Below are 23,195 nucleotides of genomic sequence, written 5' to 3'. Positions count from 1 at the left end.
CTTCCAACCTCTTGCATCATGACCCATATCCCTATAATAGATCTAGATGCAAGACCTGTCCCATACATACTCCCACCACCACCTACTCCAGTCCTGTCACAAGCCTCATCACCACATCAAAGGTGCAGTTACCTGTGAAACCAAAAATTTGGTCTACAACCTAAGCTGCAACCACCGTGCTGCATTCTACATGGACATGACAGCCAACAAGCTGTCTGTTCGCATGTGGACCAGCAGCAAACTGTGGCCAAAAAACAGCTGGACTACCCAGTTGCTGAGTATGCTGCCCAGCAGAATGTTCTTCATTTCAGTGACTGCTTCACAGCCTGTGCAGTCTGGATCTTTCCTATCAACACCAGCTTTTCTGGATTGCACAGGTGGGAATTTTCCATGCAATATATCCTATGTTGCCTCAACCTTTGTTAGTCACTGTCCTTCACCCACCTGTCGTCCCCTTTCCTGTTCCCTCTCTAGCACTATAAAGCCTTCTGAATTCTTACTTCTCTCCTTCTCTGCTCCCTTGCTCTCCCCCTTTTTCCACTGTCTAACCTTCCAACAGCACCTAGCTGCCCAGCCCTCTCCCCATCTCATCCCTGTTTGCTCCCACAATCAGCCTTTACCATCCCCCACTCCTATGCTGCTACCACTACCCCTCTCTGCCTCTGCCTCCTCCTTATGCCCCCACCCAGACTGCTTCTCCCATCATGAGCTGTTGCTCGCAGACTGGTCTCGGCAGCCAGAGTCAGTAGCCATATGCATGTGAGTTCCATTTGTATGAATGTGTGTGTGTTGTCTAATTCTGAAGAAGGTCTTTTGGCTGAAAGCTTACTTGCTTAGCAGTCTTTTCGTAGTGTCTGTCTGCAACTCAACAACAGTGAGTAGCAAACTATCTGTTTCTTAAGTAATAAGTTTGCAGCAAAATAAATATATCGCTAATGTCACCAGTTGGTAAATTATGACACATGTTATAAAATTACAGGAAATACATTGTACATAAGAAATTAATCATTTTTAATATACACATAGGATATGCCGTACTTGTATAAGTACAATTATCTGAAGGATAAGGGTAAAAATAATTACTAAAAATGAGTCAAACAACAGAAAGTGGAATAGTTTCAGTTTCTGATGTTTCCAAGTGGTGTACATGGCAATGAAGCTGGATCAACCCAGAGAACAAAGCTTGTAACGTAATGCACATACTTAATGTCAAGTTAAAGTTGTTTCTTCCTGAAAGTTCCTTTCATACCATAGATAAGTTCTCAAACAGAAGTAAATAATCATCTATATATCTGTAAATCAACATCATATTGGCATACATAATGCTTAAAAAATGTATGTAACTGTTCTGCAAAAGATAGATCCTTATGACAATATTTTTGTGAATATGAACAACATAATATATGTCTTATACCAACAAACAACTGATTAATGCCTGAAATACAAGAATGTGCAAACATCACATTTAAGTACAACAATGTCATCTGCTGGTACTCAGTTCATATTGAAATTCAAATTTTCATGTACAGCGACTTAATTAGTGTTATAAAATCGGAAATACTATATAATTATTTTGCTATTTTCTTCTCCCAGGTAATGATCGCACAAATCCTGCACGTTACCATCCCTTCTACATAACTGACAGTGATGAGGGTGGTTTTGGCCAAAAGTCGGAAGAGGATCAGAAAGAGCAGAGAGTTTTTGCAGGTGTTGGCTATGATGCAGAGGGATATCCATATCCCACGGCAGGCAAGTATTTTCTTATTGGTTTTTAAAACTGCAATTCAAATACTAACCTGTGAAATCAGCTTCTGTGAAGAAAGATGCCATTTCATATGCATTAAATTTGTGATCTAATACATTATGTAGACCATTCACGGAGTTTTAAAAACAGGTTACAATGAACTATAAGATGCAAAAAGGAGAAACAGAATTCTTCAGTGGTCTTAAACTTCTGTCTGAAACAAAATATCTACTTTTATTGGTGTAACATTTTGAACACTATTAAATGCAAAACGTAATCCAAAGTGCAATATCCACAAATGCTGAGGGAAAGATAAGTTCTATGTACACTCTAAGACAAAAGAAACAAAGCACCATGAAGGAATTATCTGAAGGGGGTAGATGTGATGCACAAATGCATACAAACAAATGATTACAGTTTCAGAAACATTCGGTGATTTATTCACGAGGAAGAGCTTCACAAATTGACCAAGTCAATAACATTTTGCTCACCCTCTGGACATCACGCAAGCAGTTATTGATTGACGGAGTTACTGGATGTCCTCCTGAAGGGTATTGTGTGAAATTCTGTCAAATTAGCACTTCAGATGAACTTTGCTGGTCATCAGGGCTCAGTTGAAAGAGGGTCTCATCACTGAAGACAGTTCTCCAAGGCAGCAATGGTATACTAACCTGACTGTTGCCCGCTATACAGCCCAACAACAAGGAATGTTGGTCTGGGGTGTCATTTCTTTCCATAGCAAGGACCCCCTTTGATTGCCATCCACAGCTTCCTTACAGCACAGCAGTATGTTAATATTTTACACTCCATTATGTTGCCTTTCATGGCAAGCCATCCTGGGCTTATATTTTAGCAAGGTAATGCCTGCCCACATATAACAAGAGTTTCTATTGCTTGTCTTCGTGCTTGTCAAACCCTACCTTGGCCAGCAAGGTTGCCTGATCTCTCCCCAGTTGAGAGCATTTGGATCACTAGTGGCAGGGTCCACCAACCATACTGGGATTTTGACATTTTAACATGCCAGTTGGACAGAATTTGGCATTATATCCCTCAGGGGGATATACAACAACTCCATCAGTCAGTGCCAAGCTGAATAACTGCTTGCATAAGGGCCAGAGGTGGATTAACATGTTATTGACTTGCTCAATTTGTGAAGCTTTTTCTGTTGGATAAGTAACTGAATTTTTCTGAAACTGAAATTGTAAGCATTTGTTTGTCTGTACATGTACATCACATCTGCCAATTTCAATTCCATCTGGATAGTTCATGTACATGTACATGCACATTACTTCTGCATATTTCCATCCCATCTGTATAATTCATGTACAAGCACATGTACATGACTTCTGCCAATTTCCATCCCATTCAGATAACTCCTCCTTGGCGCATCATACTTTCTTCTTTTAGAGTGTGGACATCAAAAATAAAATGCTAATGTCATCCTTTCTAAAAATTATTTTCATGTACTCTTTGTCATTCTTTGGGAGATACTGAGTTTTTAGCCATTATGTAACCAGTAGGCATTTTGTAGACATTTTCTCATCATAACTTTGATGAAAATTCAGTTTTGATTATACTCCCTTACAAAAAATTCCTTCAGAATTTTATTATGGTGTTCAACTGAAGAGCATTATAAAAATGGGAGCTCACTAAACATTGTTCAACTACTAGGCACTAGAGTAATTTTGATTTTGTGTAACTTACTGAAACTGCAATTTGTTAATGACTCACAGTTTTGAAGTAATCAAGACATTTGATTCCAACAATGTTATTGCACTACATTCAGAAAATTACATCAAAAGCATAACTGCCTGCATCTAAATAATAAAACATAAGGTTTCATTGTTATCTGCAGTTTTCATGAGTATTCAGTTTTTCAGTAATGAATTATTTTTAAGAGATTTTGCAGTTCAGGCAATTTATTTATTTTATTGATTTATTTTGTGTTCTGGTGATCTATGTCATTAATATATCAAGGGATATGGAATGTGTCAGTTTTATAAATTTGTTATGGTTACAATCTATGGCGTTATAGACTTAGTACTAATCAATTTATTTATTTATTTTTCATATTTAGTGTCTACAACTTAGGTTCTAATGCAGAAAAATATATTTTATGCACAGTTAATCTATTACAGAAAAATACACATATTTACAATAACAAGTACTGGTAGACATAAACATTTTTTTTAAAAAATGAGAGTGCATCATCAACAAAACATTTAATTTATGAAGGGATGCATTAAAAAATTTTACTGGCCACTGAACTGGACCCTGTTCTGTATCATACTCAGATTTTCATGCTCATGGTGGATATCTTATTTTCTACTACTTTTTGACTATGAAAAACACTAGTAGGTTTAAAAGGAGCTTTTTTCCCTTATGAAACACATCATGTAGAATATATATTGAGCAGGGGATATGAGGATTTCAAGTTCCTTAAAAATATTTCAGCAAGTGATTCTAAGGTGGCCTCTCCTCAGCTTTCTTATGGCACTTTCTGTTGTAATCTTACCCTCCCATACATCACCATTAAACTTTTTAGTCTCTTCATAAAATAATTGCTTTGTTTCAAACACTTCAAGAGGAGTAAGATGGACAAATGATTTTTTTTACTTATCTTCATGTTCTCATTGTTGGCTGCAGTTCTCGCATTTAGGGATAGATTCTTGAAGCTGAAATTTTGGTTTTGTGGGTTCCAGTTGATGTGATAATTGATGAAGTAATTTCTGTTTCTATGACTTTTTTATTTTATCCCATTTTTCAATGTCACACAGTCTTTACAATCTCCACTTTAAAGCATAAATTCACATTGTTATTGTCAAAATTAAAAACGTCCAATAACATAAGAGGCATGCCCACTACTAGTAAAATCATTCAGTGGTACTAACACATTCCAAAGATTTACAAATAAAAGAGTTTACAAAACTTCTTGACAAAAGAATAATCATCACCAAGTTATATCACTACTTTGTAAATGAATTCAGAAATAAATTTAATAAATATTTTCAGATTGCACAGTTAATATGAATTTTAAGTGTGCTAGATATTTTATAATTTCTAATATTTCTAAAAGAAGAGTAATTTTAACTGTACATACATAGTACTAACAAATTAATTTCTTTTTATATATTTTAGCCTGAAATATAGTACATCATATACATATGAATAGAATAGAGGGAAACATTCCACGTGGGAAAAATATATCTAAAAACAAAGAAGATGTGACTTACCAAACGAAAGCACTGGCAGGTTGATAGACACACAAACAAACACAAACATACACACAAAATTCTAGCTTTCGCAACCACCCTTGCTTCATCAGGAAAGAGGGAAGGAGAGGGAAAGACGAAAGGATGTGGGTTTTAAGGGAGAGGGTAAGGAGTCATTCCAATCTCGGGAGCGGAAAGACTTACCTTAGGGGGAAAAAAGGACAGGTATTCACTTGCATACATACACATATCCACCCGCACATACACAGACACAAGCAGACATTTGTAAAGGCAAAGAGTTTGGGCAGAGATGTCAGTCAAGGCGGAAGTACATAGGCAAAGATGTTGTTGAATGACAGGTGAGGTATGAGCTGCGGCAACTTGAAATTAGCGGAAGTTGAGGCCTGGCGGGTAATAAGAAGAGAGGATATACTGAAGGACAAGTTCCCATCTCCGGAGTTCTGATAGGTTGGTGTTAGTGGGAAGTATCCAGATATCCCAGACGGTGTAACACTGTGCCAAGATGTGCTGGCCGTGCACCAAGGCATGTTTAGCCACAGGGTGATCCTCATAACCAACAAACACTGTCTGCCTGTGTCCATTCATGCAAATGGACAGTTTGTTGCTGGTCATTCCCACATAGAAAGCTTCACAGTGTAGGCAGGTCAGTTGGTAAATCACGTGGGTGCTTTCACACGTGGCTCTGCCTTTGATCGTGTACACCTTCCGGGTTACAGGACTGGAGTAGGTGGTGGGAGGATGCATGGGACAGGTTTTACACCGGGGGCGGTTACAAGGGTAGGAGCCAGAGGGTAGGGAAGGTGGTTTCGGGATTTCATAGGAATGAACTAAGAGGTTACGAAGGTTAGGTGGACGGCGGAAAGACACTCTTGGTGGAGTGGGGAGGATTTCATGAAGGATGGATCTCATTTCAGGGCAGGATTTGAGGAAGTTGTATCCCTGCTGGAGAGCTACATTCAGAGTCTGATCCAGTCCCGGAAAGTATCCTGTCACAAGTGGGGCACTTTTGGGGTTCTTCTGTGGGAGGTTCTGGGTTTGAGGGGATGAGGAAATGGCTCTGGTTATTTGCTTCTGTACCAGGTCGGGAGGGTAGTTGCAGGATGTGAAAGCTGTTTTCAGGTTGTTGGTGTAATGGTTCAGGGCTTCCGGACTGGAGTAGATTCGTTTGCCACAAAGACCTAGGCTGTAGGGAAGGGACCGTTTGATGTGGAATGGGTGGCAGCTGCTGTTGTTTGTTGGTGGGTTTGATGTGGACGGACGTGTGAAGCTGGCCATTGGACAGGTGGAGGTCAACGTCAAGGAAAGTGGCATGGGATTTGGAGTAGGACAAGGTGAATCTGATGGAACCAAAGGAGTTGAAGTTGGAGAGGAAATTCTGGAGTTCTTCTTCACTGTGGGTCCAGATCATGAAGATGTCATCAATATAAATCTGTACCAAACTTTGGGTTGGCAGGCTTGAGTAACCAAGAAGGCTCCCACTAAGTGACCCATAAATAGGTTGGCGTACGAGGGGGCCATCCGGGTACCCATGGCTGTTCCCTTTAGTTGTTGGTATGTCTGGCCTTCGAAAGTGAAGAAGTTGTGGGTCAGGATGAAGCTGGCTACGGTAATGAGGAAAGAGGTTTTAGGTAGGGTGGCAGGTGATTGGTGTGAAAGGAAGTGCTCCATCGCAGCGAGGCCCTGGACGTGTGGAATATTTGTGTATAGGGAAGTGGCATCAATGGATACAAGGATGGTTTCTGGGGGTAATTGATTGGGTAAGGATTCCAGGCATTCGAGAAAGTGGTTGGTGAATGACTCCTTACCCTCTCCCTTAAAACCCACATCCTTTCGTCTTTCCCTCTCCTTCCCTGATGAAGCAACGGTGGTTGCGAAAGCTAGAATTTTGTGTGTATGTTTGTGTTTGTTTGTGTGTTTATCAACCTGCCAGTGCTTTCGTTTGGTAAGTCACATCTTCTTTGTTTTTAGGTACATCATATACAAAATCATATGAAATTCATTTAGTTAAACAGCTGAGGTAATGTTTACCAACACAAGAATCAAAAGTTTCAACTATTTGTAAAAAAAAAAAAAAAAAAAAAAAAAAAAAAAAAAAAAAAAAAAAGAGGTAATGTTAAAGGAGGGTGTCCCATTACACTGTGCATATAGCACTTTTCTAGGCAGTGGCTGATTTTCTCAGTGTGTGATTCCATATATCATAGTGACATGAAAATAAAATTAATAAGTTGATTTAATTGTTTCAATGTTCCTTTAAGAACATATGATATATTAAGTATAAGTGGCAGAAAACTGTCTTCTGCGCACATCTATTATGTCATTTGACCAGTTTGCTTTGCTATCAGTATGTACACCCAAGTATTTTGAAGTATCCACCCTGGCTATCCACTGGGTGCCTAGATTTTCTCCTATTTCTTGATTTTTCGAGGGTGTGTGAAACTGAATATAGTTTGTTTTACTGTAATCAAACAATGGAAAATGCAGTGTGGAATTTAACAACATTATGAAAAGGAAAGTTGCTGCTCATCATATAGTGGAGATACTGAGCTGCAGATAGGCACAACAAAAAGACTGTCACAAATAAAGGTTTTGGCCAGTAAGGCCTTCATCAAAAATAGACCACACACACATACACATGCAAATGCAAATCACACACACGTGTTTGCAGTGTTAGGCAACTGAAGCCACACTATAGGGTAACTAGCTAGTCATACAGTATTTGTTTGAATGCTTGTATGGGTAATTCTTGGACGGATTTTTGGAAGCTGATTAAATAATTTGTGCCTTGTGAGTTCATAACTGTTCAATGATTTTGACAGTCTGTGGTATGGGGTATAAATATATCTGTTCCCTCTTGTAACAATGCAACTTTTTCTCTGTGTTTTGCTTCTAGTAACTTCTTTTTTGTGTAAATTAAAACATAGTATATGTATAAGTTTATTACATTCATGATCTTTTGTTCACAAAACAATTGTTTACAGTGTGGCTTACAAGAAGAGCCAGTAATTTCCCTAACAGTTTTTTTCTGCAGTATTAAGATGCCATCCACACAACCATAGTTTCCCCATAAAATAATACAATATGTTAGAATGCTTTGGAAGAAAGAAAAATAGTATGGTCTAACATACTTTTCGGGTACACAATCCGTAAGTCACCTTAACATATAAACTATTCTTGACAGTTACCCACTAATATATTGTACATGCTGACAAGATGATTTATCATTTAAATATAGTCCCAAAAACTTAACATAGCTAGAATCATGTGATGGAAGCTTGTCTTTTAGACTAAAAACCATGTGCTGTATTTTGTTGTAATTCAGTAAGAAGCCATTTGCTTTAAACCAGTTGGAAGCTTGGTCCATTGTCTTTGCAACACAACTCTTAAGGCTCACTGAGATCATTATTACAATGAAAAAATGTTGTGTCATCTGCGTATCAAACTGTACTAGACTTTATAAATGATGGCAGATCGCTGATCACTGTTAGGAGCAAAATGGGGACCAATATGGATCCTTGGGGAACACCTACCTTAACTTGTTCTATTCTCGACATTTCCTTGGCAGTACAGACAATTTGCCTGTGGTTCTGTTGATATGATTTTAATTGGTTAAGGCTGTTACATTCAGTTCCATAGAATTGAATTTTTTCCAGAAGTGATGTGTGCTCTACACAGCCAAAAGCTTTACTTAGACCATAAAAAGTGGCTTAAAAATAGCCTTTGTCCTCAAACACCTGTTATATGTATTCAACTACACAGTCTACAGCATCAACAGTTCACAAATTTTTCCTAAAACCATACTGTGATTCACTAAGTATTCCTAGATTTTCCAAGTAAACACACAATTGTTAGTTATTATACATTCCAGTACTTTACATAAAGCTGGGACTATAGAAATTGGACTGTAACTTGAAGGTGAGTCAGTAGCTCCTCTTTTATGTATTGGAATTAAATGGTTCAAATGGCCCTAAGCACTATGGGACTTAACATCTGAGGTCATCAGTCCCCTAGACTTAGAACTACTTAAACCTAACTAACCTAAGGACATCACACACATCCATTCCCGGGGCAGGATTTGAACCTGCAACTGTAGCAGCAGTGCAGTTCTGTACAGAAGTGCCTAGAACCACTCAGCCACAGTGGCCAGCTTTTGAAACTAGCCTAGACCCTATTAGCTCATAAAGAAAATATACCTCAGCTATCATAAGCTACACAAGTCTCTTGAGGCAAGCTGTGGAGCATGCTCAGCAAATTGATACGGGACATTCCCAAAGCAGACTGTTCTTTTGTGCTAATACTTGACTTTTGTCAGTTTGGTGGTGGCATTCATATATTGAAAGTTGTGCAGTAAGCACATCCCAGCTAGTAAACAATGCATTAATTTTATATGCTACCTCACCTTTGATGTCGTATGATTTACCAGTGGTGGGTAGTGGATGTGAGCATGGTGAAGATTTTACTGTGAAAACAGTTGAAGAGTAGAAAACTTACGGTAGGGCTCAAACTTTGGGAATGCCATATGATTTGACAAATAGGTTGCAAGTATTGTGATGGAGATGAAAGATGACAGGGGTAAGTGTAGGGAGGATATGAAGAAGATATGATCATGTTTGAGGGCTGGTTTTGATAAAGTCATAGCTCTACTGGAACAATCTACTGAGATAGCCAAAGTCTGGGCCATGCTGAGGAATTAAGTTTTATTCTGTCTTTTGTAAGTGGGAGGGTGCTAAAAGTGCTGTAATTGTGTTTCTACTGACTACAGAAATCTACATCTCCTAAATTTAAGTACTGGTCTACACTTATGTCTCTTTTCATGTTTATATTGTTGACTCAAGTGACAACACCCTCTTCATTACCCATGCATATCTTAACAAAATAAGAAACAGTGGATACACAGTGTAGAACCTACTACATTGAAAGACATAAATTACTTCTCATCATTTGTTGCTAATAAAGTAAACTGAAAGTATGTATTCTATATTAATAGCTGGACGTTACTGTGAATGGACACACAAAACCATTGATAAATCAGCGGAGACAGAAACATTTGAAGAATTCCTAAAAACATTGAGACTAGTGTGTGATGATGGTGCACCAGCTTACCTCAACTGGACTGTTGATGAGGAAACACCAGACTTGGTTTACTATCAGGTGAGCAAGATTACTATTATCCACTTATGTGTGTATTTGGCCAATTCTCCTTGCTTTTTCTCATTTACTGAGTTTCACTTTGCCTGCATCTTTCTTTATACATATATCAGCAATTCTTCAATTCCCTTATATTTCCATATATTTGTAATAAATTCTGGAAATCCAGATATATCCAGATATGCACATATTGTGTATTGTGTATTGTGTGTGTGTGTGTGTGTGTGTGTGTGTGTGTGTGTGTGTGTGTGTGTGTGTGTGTGTGTGTGTGTGTGTGTGTTTTAGAGAGATAGAGATAGAATATTATTGATAAGAAATCTTAATTGTGAAGTTTGATGTTTTATTGTCAAAACACAGTTGTCTGCATTGCAAATTTCATTATTCTTGAAGAATACAGCTCTTATCTGTGTCACTGCCCATATCTGAGAATTTCTTATTGAGTTCTTTATATAATTGTATTACTATTACTGTCACCAATATTCATTTTGCAACAGATATTCTAGAAGCCTTAGGGATAGACATGATGGATTTGTGGGACATCATGTGTAATGCAAGTGCATGAAAAACAACTCTCAGTAAGCCATCATATGAGCATGGATTTCTTTGATTTTCCTGACATAGTTTATCAAGAGTTGTAGTTGAGAGGAAGTAATATTTTGTCTACATCTACAAGTACATCTACATCTACACTCTGTAAACCACTGTGAGGAGCATGGCAAAGGGTGTGTCCCATTGTACCAGTTACTACGGTTTCTTCCTGTTCCATTCACGTATGGAGCATGGGAAGAATGACTGTTTGAATGCCTCTGTGCTTGCAGTAATAATTCTAATCTTACCATCACTATTCCTATGTGAGCAATACATAGGGGCTTGCAGTACATTCCTAGAGTAATCATTTAAAGCCAGTTCTTGAAACGTTGTTAATAGACTTTCTCAGGATAGTTTACATCTGTCTTCACGAATCTTCCAGATGAGTTCCTTTAGTATCTCTGTTTACACTTTCCCATAGTTTAAATAAACCTGTGGCCATTCATGCTGCCCTTCTCTGTATACATTTAATATCCCCTATTAGTCCTTGTTGTATAGGTCCCACTCACTTGAACAATATTCTAGAACCACATGTCCAAATGATTTGTAAATAATCTCCTTTGTAGACTAATTGTACTTCCCCTTTATTCTACCTGTAGACTGAAATCTGATTTACTCACTACTGAACTTATGAGAACACTCCATTTCAAATATCTGTACAAAGTGTTACACCCAGATATTTGTGTGAATTGGCCAATTCCAACAGTGAATCGTTGATATTGTAGTCATAGGATAGTATATTTTTTCACCTTGTGAAGTGCAAAATTTTACATTTCTAAACGTTTAGAGCAAGTTGCCAACCTCTGCACCATATTGAAATTTTATCAGGATCTGACTGAAAATTTATGCAGCTTCTTTCAGATAGCAATTCATTGCAGATAACTGCATATCTGATTATTCTATTAACATTGTCTGCAAGGTCATTAATATACAACATGAACAGCAATGGTCTCAACACACTTCCCTGGAGCACACCCGAAGTTACTTCTACATCTGACAATGACTCTCCATCCAAGATAACATGCTGTGTCCTCCCTACCAGAAAGTCCTCAATCCAATCACAGATTTCACTTGATACCCCATATGATCATACTTTTGACATTAAGCTTATTTGCAATGTTGAGTCACGTGCTTTCCAGAAATCAAGAAATACTGCACCTACCTTATTGCCTTGATCAAAAGATTTCAGTATGTCGTGTGAGTAAAGTGTGTGTTGGGTTGCACATGATTGATCTTTCCAAAACCCATACTGGGTGACACTGAGATCATTCTATTTAAGATACCTCATTATGTTTGAGCTGAGAATATGTTCTAAGATTCTACAACAAATTGATGTCAAGGGTATTGGACAGTAGTTTTGTGGACCACTTCTAATAACCCTCTGGTAGATGGGTGTGATCTGTGCCTTTTTTCAAGAACTGAGCACGGATTTTTTAGTGTATAGACTCTCATAACTTTGACCGTAAGTCTTGTAGATGCTCGTTGATTCTCTTTTAGCCTTAGAGTCAGATCAAAATTTATTTATTTATGTTTCTTTTTGTATGTGGTCATCACATGATGATTTTTCGAATTTATAGTTGTTTACAAAGGTATAATACATATCATATTTGTGTACAAAAGTTTAATATGTAATGTATTTATCTATAAAATTTATTAAATAATATATATGGCTTAGAATTCTTTCAGTGAATACAGACTTTTTAATCTTTTTATTAATTTTTTTAATAAGACAATTTGGCCATTTCTAGACTGCTTAGAATCTGAGACTATCGTACAATCTTTTTCTACTTGTCTTCCCAGAACTTATTCATGCATTTGCTGATGGCCTGCCTCTGTTCTTTTGACATTACCTTCCTAGGTTGTGGTTGTTATAATTGGATAGGAAATTTTGCAGTATCGATTAGTAGCCTGATGTTTTCTCTGTTCTTTACAGTGTCTCCTATTATGTTAAGTTTTCTCAAAGACTCTTCTCATATTTTCCAGGTATTGCACAGTATTTTTTAATTTGGAAATTAAATTTAAAAAATTCTTAATTAGCCTATTGTCATTCATTCTGTAAATATGACCATAAAACTTTAATTTCCACTTCCTTATTGGGTCTGTGATTGTTTCTATGTTTCTGTGCAAATCTTCCTCTTCTTTATCCAGTTGTTGTCTTTGTTTTCTTGTGGTCCTAAAATTTTTCTGAGGGTTATAATTTCTTTCTTTTCTACTTCTTCTCGTTTGTCTCTGTTATTCAGTGTTAGGCATTCAGATCCGTATAGAGCTTCTGATTTAATTACTGTTGCTTAGTGTTCAATTTTTGTCTGGAACAATAGTGATCTTTTATTATATTGGCATGGATGAGTTTGTATGTTATTTCCATTTTTTTGGCCTTTCTTTGCTTGTGGTGTTACCTAATCCATTTGATTGTATCCATTCTGCCAAATATTTAAACTTAACAACTCTTTTGATGTTTTGGTATTGTGTTTGCATGATTTTTCTCTTTTGAATTTACGTTCAATATATTCCACTTTCACATATGATATTTGTAATCTGGTTTTAACTACAATTTTCTGAAGTCTTTCTATTGTGGCGCCGATAAGATCGACACCAGCATCGATATACGTTTGTCTCTAGACTCCGAGCATTGTATTTGGACGCTGAGCATGGTCTTTGGGTTTTTCCACCATGTCAGTTCTTTGTGAGCCTTTGATGTGTTTAGGTGAATAAATGAACTACTGTTAAAATGGTGTTGTTTGGTGTAACTAACCCGAACATTTACCTCACTATATCATCTTTGCATCTGCTTTGCCCTTAGAAATTATTGCAATATTGTCAGTAAAAGGCCAGTGGTAACACCAGTTCCTGTCAGATCATCAAAGTCAAGTGCAGCCAGATGGGGCTAACACTTGGATAGGTGACCATTTGGTCTGCCAAGTGCTGTTGGCAAGCAGGGTGCACTCAGCCCTTGTGAGGCAAACTGAGTAGCTACTTGACTGAGAGATAGCAGCTCTGGTCCCAGAAACATACAGACGGGAGAGCAGTGTGCTGGCCACACATGCTGATCACATTCCCCTCCATATCCACAAACCTGTAGGCTGAGGATGACATGGCAGCTGGATAGTACCATTAGGCATTCATGGCCTGTTTGGCGGCGTTTAGTTTAGTTCTGTCAGTAAAAGTGAGACATTTCACCACAAATTTTCCTCTTCCTTGTCCGAGATGGATTATTTTCATGTTTTCTGCTCATAGTCATTTATCTCACTCTCTCATGATCTTGTCTAAATCCAGATTTATGAGAATTAGTGAGAACCCATCGCCCTCCCGAACTCTTGTGTTGATTCTGAAAGGTTCAGAAACTACTCCTAAAATTTAACTTTTGAGGTTGCATCTGTGGGTGTGTGGTCAATTAATTGTCTGGTGTTTTTGTCAATATCTGCTCTTCAAGTGTTAGGGACACTGTATGTCTACAGACATTTATTTACAAGAAAAGATCTTAGTTTTGTTTTAAACAGATTCTCAGTATGTGCTCTTATGGATTATGTCAATTTGGTGTACCAAATTAAGTCATTGATATGTGGACCATGGTCTGTCACTTTTAATTAGGTTCTTTGTCTGTAACAACTGTGCTTCTTTCTTGTGTTGTGGTTATGTACATCATAATGTTTTAGTGTGACACCCTGATGATTTACAAAAAATGTGGTTATGTCTGTCTTTAAACAACATCCTTGTGATACAGTATTATGAAAAGGAAAGTTGGTACTCACCATATAGTGCAGAAAAATCCACCAGATCATTTACATGGATTTTGAACAATAACATCTCTTGTAACACTCCTTTTGTGTACTCCGGCCGTTTCTTTTATATCTTATAATTTTTACCCGTTAAGAACTATGAATGAGCTCTACATGCTATGAAGTCCTGAATATTTGTTTGATATTCCACCAGTTCACATTTTATTCATTTGAGACAATGCAAAATTGTAACCAAAATCTTTCAGAAGTCAAGGAACATAGCACCAGCCTAAATGCCATTATCTATTGACTTCTCGGTGTCATGTGCACACATAGCAAGCTGTATTCTTGTGGACTACAAGATAACTGTTTGTGGATGCTATGTTCATTACCTCACAAGATATTCTTATTCTACAAAGAGTCACCGTAAACAAGCACATAAGTTGTTCATAAGAGTACAACACATTGAAGTCATCAGTATCAGCCTCCTCAGAAATGGGAATAATGTGGACATTTTCCATATCATTTGAAATACCTTGTTGCACCACCAATCCACAATAATCTTCTCCTACAAGGGGAGCAATTTCTTTCCCTTGATCTACATAAAATCGTAGTTCACTAATCAAATTTCTTTCTTCCATTCAGCAATTTCAGTTGATTTTTTATTATGTGATCATTTTTTTCAATATTTGTCATTTTGGCATTTGTGCAATGATAGTAAAGAGGAACTATATTTTTTCACAGCAAAATAATTTCAGAAGACCAAATTAATTTCTTTGGCTCCTCTCTGCCTTCTTCTGTTTTGGTGCCCATATTATGAGTGACTTAATAGAAAATTTTGATCCGTTTGTTGTTATTACTGACATTATGCTGGACGAAAACCTCTGGAATTTTTGTTAAATTGACTGAAAAGAAAATTTCCCCCCCCCCCCCCCCCCCAAAATTAACTGACTGCTTCTCATTTCTTTCAGTTATTTTGTCATCATTCAGTTTTTTGTTTCTCAACAAGTTCTTGACTTCATTTTAATCTGCGAGGGATATCTCTTTGCTTTTGTAATGATTTTTAAGTATGGCTACTGAAGCACGGCAGGCCTTTTCCATCCCTCATAACCCATTGCAGTACATACATGTCTAAAGTGTCCCTATTTTTGTACAATTCCTTTTTTCACATTTATCCGTTGATACTCCACATCTTTGTCTCCAGAATGAATGTTTTACTCTGACTTCATATACAACCTTCAGTGTGCTTACTGTCACATTTTCCAAGCAAAAATATGTCTTTATATTTCTTCACTTTCCTTTTAATACCCATACTGATTAGAGCTATAATGGTCTTATAGTCACCATTTACCTCATCCATGTTAACTGAATCATCAAGCCCATACAAAATGCAACATACAAAGTAATGAAGTTAGGAAACCATTCTCCTCACAGTGACTGAAAGGTAGGCCACAGGCAGCTGACAGATGAGGTGTGAGGATGGAATGGGACTGATGATTTACTTTTTAGGTAGTAATATTCCCAAATGGGTGTAGGATATAGGTAGTTTGTTCAGATGGTGTTGAGAGTTTTACTCTAGCTGTTGCTTGCAGTGACTGGAAGATGGGGCATTTGGGCATAGGCAGTTGATAGATGAGGAATGAGGGTGGAATGGGATTGATTTACTTTCTGGTAGTAATAGTCCCAAGTGGGTGTAAGATATAAGAAGTTTGTACAGATGATATGGAGAATTTTATTCTAGCTGTTTCAGAGCATGGCTCTCTGTATCAGATATGGGTTGCAGGAAGTTATTGTTGCAAAGTAAAAGCATTCCGTAAATAGGACTGGAAGTATAAGAAGTTCCACTCCTGCAGGAAGAAATAAAGGAATATTATGGTTTAATGGTTATTTATGACTTGGAGCACAAGTTCTGGTTAATACAAGGATGGAGGAGAAAATTGTATGTATCCTTATCATAGGTGCCATCCTGGAATTTGCCTTTTACATTTTAAAGCAACCACTGAAAACATAAATCTGGATGGCTTCATCAGGGTTTGAACCAAAACTCTCTCAAGTGTAAGTTCAATACAATAGCACTATCAGGCTTGATGGTCTAGTGGTAAAGCACATGCTGGGAAACCAAAAGATTTGCAGAATCAAATTCCAGATGGGCCACGGACTTTTCAGTCTGCCGTTTAATCTAACATTCACCTCTTAATGATGTTTAAATTCACCAGAAATAACACATCATTCAGATTTATGTTATAGGTCCCCTTTTCCCAGTCGCATAACGGGGTCAAGTTAGGGACATTAAGTCATCGAAGAAGCGTCCAATTGAAAGACTTGCACAAGGTCACTAAGTCACACAAAATTATTATAGTATTATTATTGTTGCTATTATTGTTGTGTTGTTACCACAGCGCTACCTAGCTCTGTCTCTGTGCTTGAACTGCACAGTTATATAGGACAGGGGTGGTGATGATCAGAGAGTAATGGAATTATCGGAGCTGAAGTTATTTGTGTAAGGATTAATGACAGCCATATATGTTACTTTGAAAACAAAAATAATACAGCTGACTGGTTTATGGTTGCTGTAAAAATAAAATCTTCAACCCAATTTGTGTGTGTGTCTGTGTGTTTTGTTTACACTGAAATCACCTTAAGGTCTCAATAAAATATTCACAAATTTTCAGTGAGATCTTCTCTGCTAACACAGCGTACAAGCTGTCTTCAAAATTCTTCTACCTCTACATACATACTCCACAAGTCACCATGTGGTGCAGAGTGGAGAATACCTTGTTCCACTATTGGTCAGTCCCTTTCATTTTTTTATTCGCATATAGAGCAAGGGGAAAATGACTGTCTATATGCCTCCATACAAGCCCTAACTTCTCTTATCTTGTCTTCATCATTCTTACACAACATGTACAATGGCAGCAGTAGAATCATTCTGCAGTCAACTTCAAATGCTGGTTCTCTAAATTTCCTCAATAGTGCTTCACAAAAAGTATGTCATCTTCCCTCTGGGGGGAGTCACATTTGAGTTCACAAAGTTTCTCCATTTGCATGTCGAATGAACCTTATGATAACAAATCTAGCAGCACTCCTTTGAATTGCTTCAATGTCTTCCTTTAATTTGACCTGTTGTTGGTCCCAATCACTCATGCAGTACTCAAAAATGGACTGCTCAAGAGGGATTGCACCAATGTTCTATACATGGTCTTCTTTATAGATGAGCCACATTTTCTTAGAATTCCCCCAGTATACTGATGTTGACCATTTGCTTTCCCAGCTACTCATCTTTCATGTACATTCCATTTCATATTGTTTCACAGTGTTATGCCTAGATATTTAATTTACATGACTATCTGAAGCAGTACACCACAAATACTGTATTAAAACATTACAGTATTGTGTTTCCAACTCATCTGCAATAACTTACATTTTTCTACATTTAAGTTATCCTGTATCCTCCAACAGTCACTTAACAATGACAGTTTCCCATACACTATAACATTACCAGCAAACAGTCGTAGATTGCTGCTCACCCTATCTGTCAGACCATTTATGTATATGGAGAATAAGAGCATTCATATCACACTTCCCTGGGGCATTCCTGGTGATATCCTTCACACTGATGAACACTTGCCTTTGAGGACAATGTACTGGGTTCAATTAATTAACAACTCTTTGAGCCACTCACATATCTGGTAATCTGTTCCTTATACTCAGACCTTCACTAACAATTTGCAGTGGGGAATTTTGTTGAACATTTTCTGTAAATGTAGGAACATGGAATCTGCCTGTTGACCTTCATCTGTGGTTCCCAGGATATCACACAAGAAAGGACAACCTGAGTACATTCTGTAACATTCCTATTTGCACAGAGATAACCTCTGTTATAACTAGGTATAGGGTGTTCTATATGGGATGAAAAGTTATCAATTCATTTATGAATACTCACATAAAGAAACCTCGTGCTGTGAGGTTGAAGCATTGAGGTGATAACTGTTGAAGTTTCAAATCTGGAGAATTCTTATAGGGAAAAAAATAAGTCCAAAAATGATTGCACAAAATTTCACACAATACATTTTTCAGAGAAATCTCATTCATTCAACAGTTGTCAGTATCTGTCACATTTCCCAAATCTGAATACTGTGTCTGTTAAACAATGGGAAATCCAGAATGGAATGTAGAATTATAATGAAAAGGAAAGTTACTAATCACAATACAGTGGAGATTTTAAGTCACAGACAGGCACAAAAAAAAGACATGAGAGTCTATTTGTTGTGCCTATCTGCAACTCAGCATCTCCACTATACGGTGAGTAGCAACTTTCATTTTCATAATATTGTTACAGTGTTTAACTTTTCAAGTCTAATAGAATAATGAAATTTTCATCCTTTTGTTCCACTTTCAGCATAAAATGCCAAACTGAGTGCACTTTGCTTGTCCCTTTAGATGCCCACAAAGACTGAAATCAATAAAGCCTGACTGTCCAATATTTTCATAAGATAAGTGTTTGATGAGAAGTACCAAACTCTCTGCTTCCTAACTGCTTTGATTAGGACACACCTCTGTCTGACACTTTAGACACACCGAAGAAATCAGATGTGCCAGAACTCGTCTTCACAGCTGCAGGGTGATTATTGTCCAGAGTTCTCATCAGTGCTTTGAAGTGTAGTGTCACACTGAACTATATAAGCACCTGCCACAGCTTTCCTCAAGCTTACTTCAGTCAAGGAAGCTTACAAAATTGGGGACACAGAATTCTCACAATTCTTTAAATATTTGTTGTATAATGAAAATCTGTTCACGAGCTCCTTTTCCTTTAACAAAACCTACCTGTTCTGTAGATACATCAGGCTGAAGATATAGCTTCAAATGCTGGTTCAAGATGTAGAGCAACATTTTGCTTGTGTGGAATATGAGTGCAATACACAGTAGATAGTGCAGTTCCTGAGAGACCCCTTCCTGTGCAATGGGATGGACAGAGAGACTTTGATCAGTCTTCTGGCCACTCCCCAGTTTCCTATATTCTTTTCCTGAATGAATGCAGCACATCAACACCTTCCTGCCTCACTACTTTAACCATCTCCCCAGATACACTGTCTAGACCAGAAGATTTATATTTCTCCAAATGTTGAATTGTGTCCCCTGTTTAATTGCATAACACTAGAAGAAGGTTGAGATGAATGCAGGTTGCAGTAGTTTATTCAGAGATGAAGATGTCTGTGCTGGACAGAGTGGTTTTTAAATTTGCATCAAACCAGTCTTTGGAATGAATGCCACAATAGCACTGGAGAATCCAATTTAAGTCACTTAACTGCTTGATTAATTCCAGACTATTATCTTCTCAGAGTACTGTTTCCACCTCATGACATCCTCCTTGCCTCTAGTAGGATTGCTATTCTTGTTGTCTATCAGCCACATACAACAGTTAAATTCACCAGCGATGCTATAGAGGTTTTTGGAGATATCACATATCTCACTATGATTTTGATGTTGTTCCATCTCATTACAGACATCGTTAATGAACTGTGATTCATTTCTTCTGCAATTCCATTATGTTTCTCTGCCCAGGTTCTTATATATGTCTTTATACTGAATAGAAAATCCAGGATGGAATGTAACAATACCAAAGAAGGAAAGTTGCTACTAACCATATAGCGGAGATCCTGAGTCACGATAGGCACAATAAAAAGATTCACACAATTAAAGCTTTCAGCCATTAAGGCCTTTGTCAGCAGTAGACACACATACACACACACACACTCACATAAACGCAACTTGCACACACATCTGCAGTCTCAGAGAGCTGAGACCACATCATCTTAAACAATGTGGCATTACACCACTCTTACTCACTACCATATCACCAGCCAACAGAATGAAATGGTGTAGCTCTCGATTTTGAACAGTGGATGGTTCATTCAAATACAATTAGAAGTTTTGAAGCTAAAATACCATGAGTTTGGAATAAAATTTTAAAGATGTCTTATATAATTAACAGAAGTGTATATTTCTTTAAATTCAGCTATTTTGTTTATTTCATCACAGTGTTACACCCACAATAACTTGGGCTGGAAGATACATGTCGTGGATCGAGGACGGTGGTCACAACAAAATGGTACAAATTCAGGCACTGTGGTAGTGCCATCTCTGGTCCTTCTGATAGCTGTTCTGCTGAACACCATTCTGCTCTTTCAGAGATGAAACATAGACAATAAGTTTGACAATAAGATATTTGCATTTGTATTTTTTTAGGGTGAGTTGTAACCAATTTTTAATTTTTCTACATCCATGAACATAAATTTGCATTTACGCACAGAATGAGATTGTGTCATGGTGATTGATATGAAGTTAAGAAATTGCACAAACCATCAGTAAAGTAACTGGACATTTGTTAGTTACTCTCTATCTTGGAGGAAGTTAATGACTTGTGATAGAAGTTGGGTTTTCCTCTAGATTAACTGTGCATGTGCTAAAAGAGGGTCCATTGCACTTTTAAAAAGAAATTCCAATCCTGTGTGAAATGAGTGAATGAGCCATGATACTTTTCCACTTAGTGAAGGTGATGCATGGAGACAATTACTTAATTTTAAAGATCCAAAGTAATTTAAGCTTTGAGATATATGCTTTCAGGTATCTCAGTATTCTAGAGCTATGTACAGTTCTGTTTCATTCTTTCATATGTTTTTGTATGTGTATTAACACATTTTTTCCCACACATGTTTAAGCAATGTGCACAGATTCTGAAATCCAGGAGAATTGTTTCAGAAGTATACTACAGAGATGTAAGTTTCTGCTGAGTACTGTTTGCATCATATCAAAATGCATGATGTTGCAAATGAAAATTCAGTTATTGAACTTCCAATATTCCAGTGTTTGTCATTCAGATAGCAGTGCAGGCCACTTCAAGTAGCACATTATTTGTCTCCTTATAGTTTTTAAGCTTCTGTACAAATAAATATTTGTACACAAAAATTTATGTGAGTTTGTTCTAGAGGAAAGTAGCCCTTCGAAAAAAACGAAACTGGATGTAGTAAACTTCTATTTATGCGAAAAAAAAACTGCCTATAATTTTGAGAAATCTGAATGACAACACTGTTGAATGAAATGATTGAGGTTAAACTTTATGATACTACTTGTTCCAACTGGTGCTTTATGATTAGACAGAAAAATTTTTGATGGTAAATATTTGTCAACTACATAACCTCATCTGTGCTTGACTGGACAGGACAATAATTTTACAGTAGATCCTAATAGAATAAGCAAATGAATATACACATTACTACAAATATTCCTTGCATATCAAAAATATTTACAGAAACATATAATTCATACTTTAAGCTCAGAATATATTTTTGTAATTCATGATGTTCTCTATTTAAATCACTTATGAGAAAGACATTCATAATGCTATTAATGAGTAATATTTTTGTAACATGCAAGGTATGGACATTCTATTACAATGTACAAAAATAATTTTTATATATTAATTTTAGTTTATAGTTTATTGTGGTGAGGTTGGTAAAAACATATACTTAAATTTGAATTAAGGTTCATTTTCTATGCTTTATTATTTCTTCTGATTCATTTTAAATGGATAATGGTGTATAGAGAACCTGTTTTGTAGCTGTTTTGATTGATTCATGTTCTACAGATCTTGTTAGATAAACATCGTTGAAATGTGAGAGAGAATTTTAACCATTTTTCCAGTGTAAAGGAAAAAATGTTTCAAGCTATTGTCAGAATTTCAATAATTACATAAGACAATACAAGCTGTTGTTAGATATTTTAAGAACTCAAATTTTGTGGATGACTTCAAGTCATTTTATGCCAAGTTGTGGAAAATTGTTTCCTACTTTGATTTTTGTTTCAATAAATAACTGAAATTATTTTTTCAGTAGAAATATTGCAAGTATCAACACCAAATTTTTGACCAGAAAATATTTTATTTTTTGCAAAGGTAGCTACATTTAGCAGCTAATAATATGACCTTTTTGCTAAGATACCTCAGAGGAGTAAAATAAATCTTTTTTTATTTATATTGCAGTCCCACTTTTAAAATACGAATTTTATCTTCATTTAAAGCTAGAAAGCCACTTCTTATAAAGACCTATGGTTGATTCAATACCCAAAGGTATTCTCTTCCATAAAAAAATATCGAAAGGCTTAATGAATAACATCTTAAGACAATTAGAAGAGTTGTTTAAAGGAGAACAAAATTATTTTTCAACAATATGCACCGGTCTTTTAGCATGATATGTCCATCTGCACAATACCCTACTCTGATAACAATGTAGACATAGTCATTTTAACAAAGTCATATTATTTTTATGATTCATTTAATGACGGTTAACTTGTATTTTTACATCCTCACAAGAAAAATCACAACAAAATAACTGTCATCTTTCAGTAATACTTCTCTTGTACTCTTTCTCTTATTTCAACACCAAACTTACCTTTACTTTTTCAGTTTTTATTCTGTTTTAGATATTTTATTTTAGATTTTTTTATATGATGAAGGAATAAACTTTTGTTATTTTGATTTGAGCATTTTTTTATTTTCATTATTTACATATCCAAGTATTTTATAGAATGTCCAGTTAATACTACTGCTTATGACACATATCACTTGAACATTGTCATTAACCATGTGTTCACCAGAAGCGTTTGGAACAACATAGACAGTAAAAATGCTATTATATACTTGTTGATACAGGAAACCGAATTACTAAAAGATTTATGAGAAATGCAGATGCAAACTGCAATCCCTCAAAAAAA

General features: G+C 36.6%; 1 protein-coding gene across 1 annotated transcript in view; it reads left to right on the top strand.

Moving 5' to 3' along the window:
• Positions 1-22,959, top strand: part of LOC124605793 (protein Skeletor, isoforms B/C) — a 686,779-nt gene extending 663,820 nt beyond the window's left edge. The window contains exons 12-14 of the mRNA XM_047137685.1: positions 1,594-1,749; positions 9,962-10,125; positions 20,466-22,959. Of these exons, the coding sequence (XP_046993641.1) occupies positions 1,594-1,749; positions 9,962-10,125; positions 20,466-20,621 (476 nt within the window). The 3' untranslated portion in view covers positions 20,622-22,959. The remainder of the gene's footprint in view (positions 1-1,593; positions 1,750-9,961; positions 10,126-20,465) is intronic.
• The last annotated feature ends 236 nt before the right edge of the window (positions 22,960-23,195 follow it).

Source organism: Schistocerca americana, chromosome 3 (genome assembly GCF_021461395.2).
Source record: "Schistocerca americana isolate TAMUIC-IGC-003095 chromosome 3, iqSchAmer2.1, whole genome shotgun sequence".
Lineage (NCBI taxonomy): Eukaryota > Metazoa > Arthropoda > Insecta > Orthoptera > Acrididae > Schistocerca > Schistocerca americana.
This window is presented reverse-complemented; position numbering and strand designations above follow the sequence as displayed.